Source organism: Physeter macrocephalus, chromosome 6 (genome assembly GCF_002837175.3).
Source record: "Physeter macrocephalus isolate SW-GA chromosome 6, ASM283717v5, whole genome shotgun sequence".
NCBI classification, from domain to species: Eukaryota; Metazoa; Chordata; class Mammalia; order Artiodactyla; family Physeteridae; genus Physeter; species Physeter macrocephalus.
Genome location: NC_041219.1, coordinates 99,943,336 through 99,955,565, shown reverse-complemented (window position 1 = coordinate 99,955,565; position 12,230 = coordinate 99,943,336). Strand labels below are relative to the sequence as shown.

The window sequence follows — 12,230 nt, the reverse complement described above, 5'->3', positions numbered from 1 at the left end:
AAACTATGTTGAATAATAGTGGTGAGAATGGACATCCTTGTCTCGTTCCTGGTCTTAGAGGAAATGCTTTCAGTTTTTCACCATTGAGAATGATGTTTGCTGTGAGTTTGTCATATACGGCCTTTATTTTGTTGAGGTAGGTTCCCTGCATGCCCACTTTCTGGAGAGTTTTTGTCATAAATGGGTGTTGAATTTTGTCTAAAGCTTTTTCTGCATCTGTGAGATGATCATATGGTTCTTATTCTTCAGTTTGTTAATATGGTGTATCACATTGATTGATTTGCATATATTGAAGAATCCTTGTATTCCTGGGATAAACCCCACTTGATCATGGTGTATGATCCTTTTAATGTGCTGTTGGATTCTGTTTGCTAGTATTTTGTTGAGGATTTTTTCATCTTTGGTCATCAGTGATCTTGGCCTGTAGTTTTCTTTATTTGTGACATCTTTATCTGGTTTTGGTAACAGGGTGATGGTAGCCTCATAGAATGAGTTTAGGAGTGTTCCTCTCTCTGCTATATTTTGGAAGAGTTTGAGAAGGATAGTTGTTAGCTCTTCCCTAAATGTTTGACAGAATTCACCTGTGAAGCCATCTGGTCCTGGATTTTTGTTTGTTGGAGATTTTTAATCACAGTTTCAATTTCAGTGCTTCTGATTGGTCTGTTCATATTTTCTATTTCTTCCTGGTTCAGTCTTGGCAGTTTGTGCATTTCTAAGAATTTGTCTATTTCTTCCAGGTTATCCATCTTATTGGCACATATTTCCTTGTAGTAATCTCTCATGATCCTTTGTATTTCTGCAGTGTCAGTTGTTATTCTCCGTTTTCATTTCTAATTCTATTGATTTGAGTCTTCTCCCTTTTTTTCTTGATGAGTCTGGCTAATGGTTAATCAATTTTGCTTATCTTCTCAAAGAATGAGATTTTAGTTATACTGATCTTTGTTATCGTTTCCTTCATGTCTCTTTCATTTATTTCTGACCTGATTTTTATGATTTCTTTCCTTCTGCTAACTTTGTGGGTTTTTTGTTCTTCTTTCTCTGTATTTTTTATTTCCACTTTGATTTCTTCAGTGATTTCTTGGTTATTAAGTAGTGTATAATTTAGCTTCCATGTGTTTGTATTTTTTACAAATTTTTTCCTGTAATTGATATCTAGTCTCATAGCATTGTGGTCTGAAAAGATACTTTACATGATTTCAAATATAAAATTTACCAAGGCTTGATTTGTGACCCAAGATATGATCTATCCTGGAGAATGTTCCATGAGCACTTGAGAAGAAAGTGTATTCTGTTGTTTTGGGGTGCAATGTCCTATAAATATCAATTAAGTCCATTTTCTTTAATGTATCATTTAAAGCTTGTGTTTCCTTATTTATTTTCATTTTGGATGATCTGTCCATTGGTGAAAGTGGGGTGTTAAAGTCCCCTACTATGATTGTGTTACTGTCGATTTCCCCTTTTATGGCTGTTAGTATTTGCCTTATGTATTGAGGTGCTCCTATGTTGGGTGCATAAATATTCACAATTGCTATATCTTCTTGGATTGATCCCTTGATCATTATGTAGTGTCCCTCTTTGTCTCTTGCAAGAGTCTTTATTTTAACATCTATTTTGTCTGATATGAGAATTGCTAATCCAGCTTTCTTTGGATTTCCATTTGCATGGAATATCTTTTTCCACCCCCTCACTTTCAGTCTGTATGTGTCCCTAGGCCTGAAGTCGGTCTCCTGTAGACAGCATATATATGGGTCTTGTTTTTGTATCCATTCAGGCAGTCTATGTCTTTTAGTTGGAGCATTAATCCATTTACTTTTAAAGTAATTATCGATATGTATGTTCCTATTACCATTTACTTAATTGTTTTGGGTTTGTTATTTTAGGTCTTTTCCTTCTCCTGTGTTTCCTGCCTAGAGATGTTCCTTTAGCATTTGTTGTAATGCTGGTTTGGTGGTGCTGAATTCTCTTAGCGTTTGCTTGTCTGTAAAGGTTTTAATTTCTCCGTCATATGTGAAAGAGATCCTTGCTGGGTAGAGTAATCTTGTTTGAAGGTTTTCCTCCTTCATCACTTTAAATATGTCCTGCCACTCCCTTTTGGCTTGCAGAGTTTCTGCTGAAAGATCAGCTGTTAACCTTATGGGGATTCCCTTGTGTGTTTTTGTTTTTCCCTTGCTGCTTTTAATGTTTTCTTTGTATTTAATTTTTGATAGTTTGATTAATATGTGTCTTGGCTTGTTTCTCCTTGGATTTATCCTGTATGGGACTCTGTGCTTCCTGGACTTGATTAACTATTTCCTTTCCCATATTAAGGAAGTTTTCAACTATAATCTCTTCAAAAATTTTCTCAGTCGCTTTCTTTTTCTCTTCTTCTTCTGGGACCCCTATAATTCGAATGTTGGTGCCTTTAATGTTGTCCCAGAGGTCGCTGAGACCATCCTCAATTCTTTTCACTCTTTTTCCTTTATTCTGCTCTGCAGTAGTTATTTCCACTGTTTTATGTTCCAGGTCACTTATTTGTTTTTCTGCCTCTGTTATTCTGCTATTGATCCCTTCTCCAGAATTTTAAATTTCATTTTTTGCATTGCTCACCACTGTTTGTTTGCTCTTTAGTTCTTCTAGGTCCTTGTTAAACATTTCTTGTATTTTCTCCATTCTATTTCCAAGATTTTGGATCAGCTTTACTGTCATTATTCTGAATTCCTTTTCAGGTAGACTGCCTATTTCCTCTTCATTTGTTAGGGTTTTTACTTGCTCCTTCATCTGCTGTGTGTTTCTCTGTCTTCTCATTTTGCTTATCTTACTGTGTTTGGGGTCTCCTTTTTGCAGGCTGCAGGTTCGTAGTTCCCATTGTTTTTGGTGCCTGTCTCCAGTGGCTAAGGTTGGTCAGTGGGTTGTGTAGGCTTTCTGGTGGAGGGGACTAGTGCCTGTGTTCTGGTGGGTGAGGATGGATCTTGCCTTTCTGGTGGGCACGTCCACGTCTGGTGGTGTGTTTTGGGGCCTCATTATGATTTTAGGCTGACTCTCTGCTAATGGGTGTGGTCATGTTCCTGTCTTGCTAGTTGTTTGGCATATGGTGTCCAGCTCTGTAGGTTACTGGTTGTTGAGCGAAGCTGGGTGTTGGTGTTGAGATGGAGATCTCTGGGAGATTTTTGCCGTTTGATATTACATGGAGCTGGGAGGTCTCTTGTGGACCAGTGTCCTGAAGTTGGCTCTCCCACCGCAGAGGCACAGCCCAGACGCCTGACTCTAGCACCAAGAGCCTGTCATCCACACGGCTCAGAATAAAGGGGAGAAAAAAAAAAAAAAGAAAGAAAGAAGAATATAAAATAAAATAAAGTAAAAGAAAATAAAGTTATTAAAAAAATTATTAAAAAAATTTTAAGTAATAAAAAGAGAAAGAAAGAAAGAAGAGAGCAACAAAAGCAGAAAACATATCCACCAATGGTAACAAGTGCTAAAAACTATACTAAAAAACAACAACAACAAAAAAAGGACAGACAGAACCCTTGAACCAATGGTAAAAGCAAAGCTATACAGAGAAAATCATGCACAGAAGCATACAGATACACACTCACAAAAAGAGAAAAAGGGGGGAAAAATTTATATATTTGCTCCCAAAGTCCACCTCCTCAATTTGGGATGATTCACTGTCTATTCAGGTATTCCACAGATGCAGGGCACATCAAGTTGATTGTGGAGATTTAATCCACTGCTCTTGAGGCTGCTGGGAGAAATTTCCCTTTCTCTTCTTTGTTTGCACAGATCCTGGGGTTCAGCTTTGGATTTGGACCCGCTTCTGCATGTAGGTCACCTGAGGGGGTCTGCTCTTTGCTCAGACAGGATGGAGTTAAAGAAGCAGCTGATTCGGGGGCTCTGGCTCCCTCAGGCCAGAGGGACGGAGGGGTACGGAGTGTGGGGTGAGCTTGCAGCAGCAGAGGCCAGCATGACATTGCACCAGCCTGAGGTGCACCATGTGTTCTCCCGGGAAAGTTGTCCCTGCATCATGGGACGCTGGCAGTGGCAGGCTCTACAGGCTCCCAGGAGGGGAGGTGTGGATAGTGACCTGTGCTTGCACACAAGCTTCTTGGTTGCTGCAGCAGCGGCATTACAGTTTCATGCCCATGTCTGGTGTCTGCGCTGATAGCCATGGCTCCCGCCCATTTCTGAAGCTCCTTTAAGCAGCGCTCTAAATCCCCTCTCCTTGTGCACCAGGAAACAAAGAGGCAAGCAAAAGCATCTTGCCTCTTCGGCAGTTCCAGACTTTTTCCCGGACTCCCTCCCTGCTAGGTGTGGTGCACTAGCCCCTTCAGGCTGTGTTCACACAGCCAACTCCAGTCCTCTCCCTGGGGTCTGACCTCCGAAGCCCAAGCCTCAGCTCCCAGTCCCCACCCATCCCAGTGCACGAGCAGACAAGCCCCTTGTGCTGGTGATTGCTGGTCAGCACCGGTCCTCTGTGTGGGAATCTCTCAGCTTTGCCCTCCACACCCCTATTGCTGCGCCCTCCTCCATGGCTCCAAAGCTTGCCCCCTCCACCACCTGCAGGCGCCACCTGCAAAGGGGCTTCCTAGTGTGTGGAAACCTTTCCTCCTTCACAGCTCCCTCCCACTAGTGCAGGTCCTGTCCCTATTCTTTTGCCTCTGTTTTTTCTTTTTTTCTTTTCCCCTACCCAGGTACGTGGGGAGTTTCTTGCACTTTGGGAGGTCTCAGGTCTTCTGCCAGCTTTCAGTAGGTGTTCTGTAGGAGTTCTTCCACATGAAGATGTATTTCTGATGTATTTGTGGGGAGGAAGGTGATCTCCATGTCTTACTTTTCCTCCATCTTGAAGGTCCCCCCTCATAGCTAGAGTTTTGAACAAAAGCCAATATTTTCTCAAGCAAGAGGGTGGGTGACTACAAAATATTTGTGTATTTGTTTGATCTAATCCAGGTTCCACCTGGGTTGGAGTAACTGCTCAGGTAAGAGAACATCATTATTATCACCTGATTGATTAATAAATCCAAAATATCCTTCCACTAGCAAGCTAAATCTATTCAATTTTATTGTCTTATTTTTGATTAATCTCCTAAGAACCCTTTCAACTCTTTCCTCTGTTCTCCTTATCTCAAGCATCTAATTTAATTCCCTCATGTAATAGGCCACCATTCTGCAATTCTTAGTTTCTTTGCTTCTTTCTTTTGTAGCCAATCTCTTTGCTACACTCAAACTCTACACTTCATTACCCATTTAGTACTAACACTTGCCTAGCTAAACTTACTTTGAAAATCAAAAAATTTCCCACTGCTCAAACAATAAGCCCACCTTTAAGCCCTTTTCTTAATGTTTATTTAACTGGTAAGATTGCCCAATAAAGTCAGGGGGAGATTTTGAATATAAGATTAGTTACATATACTTTAAAAAATTAAATAAATTATATCTTTTCCAATAAGATAGCTATAATATCAACACATAATAAACTTGCCTAAATTACAAAATACCCTATAGATGAAGTAAAGCATGTAGTTATAATAGCTCCATGTTGTCTGAAAAGGTTTCCAAGGTTTTGCCTCATTTGTGCTACCCTAACCTCAGCAGAAGCTTAGAAAAATCTAAAGAGCATTTCACCCTTTCTGATTATGTAAAATGATTATGACTCAACTGCTGGCAAATACTCCCTACATTGGCGTATTCTGCCAATCATTACTGTAGGAATCTTCACCCTGTAGCCTGAATTTGCTTCTGTTGGTCTTGTCCAGTAGGACTTGTTGAATTACCTGAACAAGGACTACATCTTACACTACATTCTATTTACCACATAACCGAGCCAATATAATATCAACTTTTTAACATGCTTCAAGACTAATATAATGCTGATTTTCCACTGGGAAAAATTCTATGGAATTTAAGAGCTTTCTGAAATGAGTTAGGATTTCCTTTTATGGAGAAAATAACATCATGTAAAATTGTTTAATAAAATTATCAATTTAAAAATATGAGTGCAAGTTCTATAAAAATCTCTATTCTGTTGCTCTAAAATAAAAATTCTACATTTTAACTTCTTTTTTCTCTCGAAGAATATTAAAGGCATATTTATGGTAGCATTGTATAGATAATATTGATTATTTTTTCAACAAAAGAAAGGGTGTTTTAGTAATCTAAGAATGCTTATGGGCCTACGTTACTAGACTACACAATGCAATAAGAATTATGTATACTTAATAAAAATATCTATATTTGTTTTATAGATTACTTATCATTGACTTATTAAAGTGAGCATAAATATAGTTAAACCATAACCAGGAAACAAAGAGGCAAGCAAAAGCATCTTGCCTCTTCGGCAGTTCCAGACTTTTTCCCGGACTCCCTCCCTGCTAGGTGTGGTGCACTAGCCCCTTCAGGCTGTGTTCACACAGCCAACTCCAGTCCTCTCCCTGGGGTCTGACCTCCGAAGCCCAAGCCTCAGCTCCCAGTCCCCACCCATCCCAGTGCACGAGCAGACAAGCCCCTTGTGCTGGTGATTGCTGGTCAGCACCGGTCCTCTGTGTGGGAATCTCTCAGCTTTGCCCTCCACACCCCTATTGCTGCGCCCTCCTCCATGGCTCCAAAGCTTGCCCCCTCCACCACCTGCAGGCGCCACCTGCAAAGGGGCTTCCTAGTGTGTGGAAACCTTTCCTCCTTCACAGCTCCCTCCCACTAGTGCAGGTCCTGTCCCTATTCTTTTGCCTCTGTTTTTTCTTTTTTTCTTTTCCCCTACCCAGGTACGTGGGGAGTTTCTTGCACTTTGGGAGGTCTCAGGTCTTCTGCCAGCTTTCAGTAGGTGTTCTGTAGGAGTTCTTCCACATGAAGATGTATTTCTGATGTATTTGTGGGGAGGAAGGTGATCTCCATGTCTTACTTTTCCTCCATCTTGAAGGTCCCCCCTCATAGCTAGAGTTTTGAACAAAAGCCAATATTTTCTCAAGCAAGAGGGTGGGTGACTACAAAATATTTGTGTATTTGTTTGATCTAATCCAGGTTCCACCTGGGTTGGAGTAACTGCTCAGGTAAGAGAACATCATTATTATCACCTGATTGATTAATAAATCCAAAATATCCTTCCACTAGCAAGCTAAATCTATTCAATTTTATTGTCTTATTTTTGATTAATCTCCTAAGAACCCTTTCAACTCTTTCCTCTGTTCTCCTTATCTCAAGCATCTAATTTAATTCCCTCATGTAATAGGCCACCATTCTGCAATTCTTAGTTTCTTTGCTTCTTTCTTTTGTAGCCAATCTCTTTGCTACACTCAAACTCTACACTTCATTACCCATTTAGTACTAACACTTGCCTAGCTAAACTTACTTTGAAAATCAAAAAATTTCCCACTGCTCAAACAATAAGCCCACCTTTAAGCCCTTTTCTTAATGTTTATTTAACTGGTAAGATTGCCCAATAAAGTCAGGGGGAGATTTTGAATATAAGATTAGTTACATATACTTTAAAAAATTAAATAAATTATATCTTTTCCAATAAGATAGCTATAATATCAACACATAATAAACTTGCCTAAATTACAAAATACCCTATAGATGAAGTAAAGCATGTAGTTATAATAGCTCCATGTTGTCTGAAAAGGTTTCCAAGGTTTTGCCTCATTTGTGCTACCCTAACCTCAGCAGAAGCTTAGAAAAATCTAAAGAGCATTTCACCCTTTCTGATTATGTAAAATGATTATGACTCAACTGCTGGCAAATACTCCCTACATTGGCGTATTCTGCCAATCATTACTGTAGGAATCTTCACCCTGTAGCCTGAATTTGCTTCTGTTGGTCTTGTCCAGTAGGACTTGTTGAATTACCTGAACAAGGACTACATCTTACACTACATTCTATTTACCACATAACCGAGCCAATATAATATCAACTTTTTAACATGCTTCAAGACTAATATAATGCTGATTTTCCACTGGGAAAAATTCTATGGAATTTAAGAGCTTTCTGAAATGAGTTAGGATTTCCTTTTATGGAGAAAATAACATCATGTAAAATTGTTTAATAAAATTATCAATTTAAAAATATGAGTGCAAGTTCTATAAAAATCTCTATTCTGTTGCTCTAAAATAAAAATTCTACATTTTAACTTCTTTTTTCTCTCGAAGAATATTAAAGGCATATTTATGGTAGCATTGTATAGATAATATTGATTATTTTTTCAACAAAAGAAAGGGTGTTTTAGTAATCTAAGAATGCTTATGGGCCTACGTTACTAGACTACACAATGCAATAAGAATTATGTATACTTAATAAAAATATCTATATTTGTTTTATAGATTACTTATCATTGACTTATTAAAGTGAGCATAAATATAGTTAAACCATAATCTTCCAAATCCTACAATGATGTAAAAACAAATTACATGTGAAAAGAATATTAAAAAGATCATTGGTATGCAAAAGTTTTCAAACTGACATTCAGCAATGATTTTCTAAGATAATCAAAGTTAAATAAAAGAAGTTAGAATTCATAGACTTCTTATTAGCCTAAGAAGAAGATACTAAGTATAAAGTTCCATTTTATACACGGAAGGTGAAAATGATGTTTTAACCATTTCAACTGTTTGATGTCAAAGGTGAATAGATTTGTAAAGTTTTGACATAATTATTTTGCGAGTTTGAGATTCTTAAAAAATTGGTGAAGATAGAGACTTCAAAACTCCCCAAATCTTTAGATATTGTGATTTGCTCTGCAATAGCCTTAGACCCTCCTAGATCTTTTGATTTTTAAAAACAGTTAAGTGAATACAAAAAATCAAAATTAGGGATGGGGGAAGAAGGAGGACAAGGAAAGGAAAGGATTAGAGAAAATGTCTAGAGTTTGTTTTCTGCCTTGGATGTAACTAGAGAAAATAGGATCATCTCATGCAATTGATCTGAAAATTAAGCATGATAGCCATAATTGAAGGTGAATATGGAAAATATAATTCTTAGTGACCACCTTCTATTAACATTTTCATACTTGCTGCCTTCTTTTTAGACCAATTTTTTAGTAAAAAATATTATTAAATCTCAATCATAAAAATGCATTTATCAAACATAAAAGGTGGTACTACATATAGTCCCTGGTCCAAAGAAGTAAAATCTCTTCTTCAAAAAGTACTGCATCTAAGAATTAATAGTACAACCAAAAGGAAAACAACACATTTTCTGGCTTAAATCTGCTCATTTCATTTTGTGAAGATTTTGTAGCATGGCATATGACAGCTAAAATATAAATTATCCTTTACAAAAATGTCAAAATGATTTGTTGGAAGAAAAAAACTTAAGATTTTAAAACACACTTTTGGTCTACAACCACATATTTATCAGTTCAAAACTGCCAAAACAGAAAATAAAGAGTTAACATTTCATTGTCTAAATTAAAACATACTTACACTATGGACTTTTCCAGGCGACTTCCCTGTGAACCAACAATCTCCCCCAATGTACAAAACACTTGTCCCAGAAAGTCCTAAAATAGATAAAAGGATTAAAGCGCTTAAGTTCCCAAACTGTCTTTACACTATGTATTTTGTACATCATATCTGCACTGTTTTCATTGCTAAAATATTGAATTCTCTAACTTCCAAGAATAAACAAAATAAGCTGAAAATGCACTCATTTTAGCATGTGATTGTCCCCTAAGTTTTCACAGCCTTTTGTCCTTTAATCACTAAGATGGCTTGTTATTAAGAGTGTTTAGACATTGTGTTTATTTTCTTTCTCTTTTTTAAATTAAAATGAAAATGGAAAAAAGTTCCATGATTTGAATACACAATTGGGTTCACTTGAGATGACTCTGAAACTTCTAAACTTTTGGCTGAGAAGGCAAATCATGAAAGCACAGAGCAGTTATGTCCAGCACTAACAGTGATACTTACAAAGAAGCAGTGTGACATCATGGCTACAACTAGGATCCAGAGCCACACTTCCAGATGTCTGTTCCAGTACCACCACTGACCATTTGTGACTGTGGCAGTTATTAAACTCTCCGGTTTCCTCTAACATGTAGTCACGCCCTTACAGAGCTATTCTGAGGTTTCAATGAGTTATTGCATGAGATAATATTAGCATATATTAAGTGCCTAAAAATGGGTTAAGTATAATACATTATAAAGTTATTAATGTACCACTAGATGATTCTTATTTTCAAGACTCAGAATAACTTTGCAAAATGAGAGGTCTGTTACTAATACTAAATTTCATATATAAAGAAACTAATCATCTAGGAGGTTATTTCTTTCATGTTTTAAGCAGTCAGTAAATAGCAGAGTCAGAACTAACACAGATATTCTGATTCAAGATTGAAATACTGCCTAAGGATTTACATATCATAAATACAATGCAACTTCTCATGTCAATAAAATAAGGGCTCCAACACCATCTGGATATGTGGGTCAAGAAAATATAGAGGTGGTTCAGGGAGAGGCACTCTCTCTAGCATAGCCTGTGTAAGAATCCAAGCTGTCCTAAAGGAGAAAGTGGGAGATCTCCCTAAATTGTACTGTGAACTGGCCTAGGAAAAGCCCTAAGAAGGATGGGCAGAGGAATGACAGCAAACAAAATGTTGTCTTAAGTTTCACTAAATAAAAATTTTAAATGCCTAACAAGCCATAAAAGTAAAAACTGTGTTATTCAGAGTAAGTTGCTATAAGTCTCATGAGAGGAAAAAAAAACACTGTAGACTAGGATAGTCATGGGAATATTTTCCCAAAGTAAGTAAGCCTTGAGAACCAGGTAGGAATCAGATCATGGATAGAAGACAGTTGGAACATTTGAGTCCTAGAGAACAAATCAGAGTATCAGGCCAGAATGTAATGAGAAAAGAGCAGACCTCAAATAAAGGACAGAAACAGAGATAAAGAATCAAGACTGTGGAGGGCCCTCTTGGCCAAGTAACAACAAAAACAAAAGTTGCCTTAGATTAATGAGAAGCAACTGGCAACGTTTCAGCAATTCAGGGACACCATTAGAACAGTGCATTTAGAAGATTACTCAGATACCAATTTGCAGAATGGACTGAGGAGTGAAGAAAAATCTGGAAGCCAGATCAATCAGAAGGTCACAGTAGTTAATAAGAAGCAAAGTGTTAATGCCCAAGCTAAAGTTGTAGCAAATGCTTGGGAACAGTGCACAGAAAAATGGCAGGATTTGGTGTAAGCTGTACTTGCACATGGTCGGGGGTAAGGCAATGGAGAGAGGGAGAGAGAAACAGAAAATAAATCTGGATTTGGAACTTGATGGCTGACAGAATGGCAATAACTTCATAAAATTACAAATCATTTTAAATATTGCTTTTGAGTAAGCAAAAACTACTTAAGGTAAAGCCTTGACATATTTAAATTAAATATCCTTAAAAATAACGTCTTTCCCAATTTCATAAAAGACTTTATAAATATGTTTATGGGTTTTTTAAAACAAACGTAACTTTTTCGAAGTCTCATGGTACATAGAGGGAGCTTAATACTAAAGATCTGGAATATGTCATTGGTCTTGTAAGTCAGCAGCAAAAAATACATGGGGATTCTGGAAATCTTTCCTAAGGATACTGATATTGATGGACAGCTGCTCATACGACATATTAAATGGATTTGGCCAATGGAGTAACAAGTCTCAGTAAAAGCTGTTCATTGCTGTAATGACTCAAGAAAACAGAACAGATGTCATTTGTTCTGTTTTCATCATTGATGAACAAAAAAAATATAAAAATAATAAAGTCAATAAAATATGCTCCAAAAAGATATAGTGTGCATCTGCACACATTATAGTTATTGCACTCTTTGTACCTAAATATTTATGGTATCTATGTAATTATTTTACATCTGCCTATGTTTGTGTATTCCTAATTAAGCAACACATTTACTACTCACAATGCAAAAATTAGTACATAATATTTAATATTTGTCTACTTCTCCTTGTGTTGGAAAACTCTAGTGAATCCATTTTTTGTCGTCTCAATGGTCCACATTTACTATGAATTTTACACAATACTAGTAATATAATTAGTGCCCCTTAATGGATATTTTTAGATATGTGTTCTATAGTTAGATAAAGATAGAAATAAAAACTAGCTATAATAGACACTGCTTTACTGTTTCTTATTATAGTGTTGTATTCCAGTTGATGAGCCACCATAGTTAGGTCATAATAGAACTTTCAGTATAAATCCAAGCACTTTTCTACAATTCTAACACACACATAGACCAAATCCACTTTACAGTGGCTGGCAATTCAGAAATGTT

General features: G+C 37.1%; 1 protein-coding gene across 2 annotated transcripts in view; it reads right to left on the bottom strand.

Moving 5' to 3' along the window:
- The window catches only part of CPNE8 (copine 8), a 321,663-nt gene that overhangs the window by 184,620 nt on the left and 124,813 nt on the right, over positions 1 to 12,230 (bottom strand). For both annotated transcript variants that reach the window (XM_024122759.3, XM_024122760.3), the window contains exon 6: positions 9,384 to 9,460. In XM_024122759.3, coding sequence (XP_023978527.2) covers positions 9,384 to 9,460 — 77 coding nt within the window. The remainder of the gene's footprint in view (positions 1 to 9,383; positions 9,461 to 12,230) is intronic.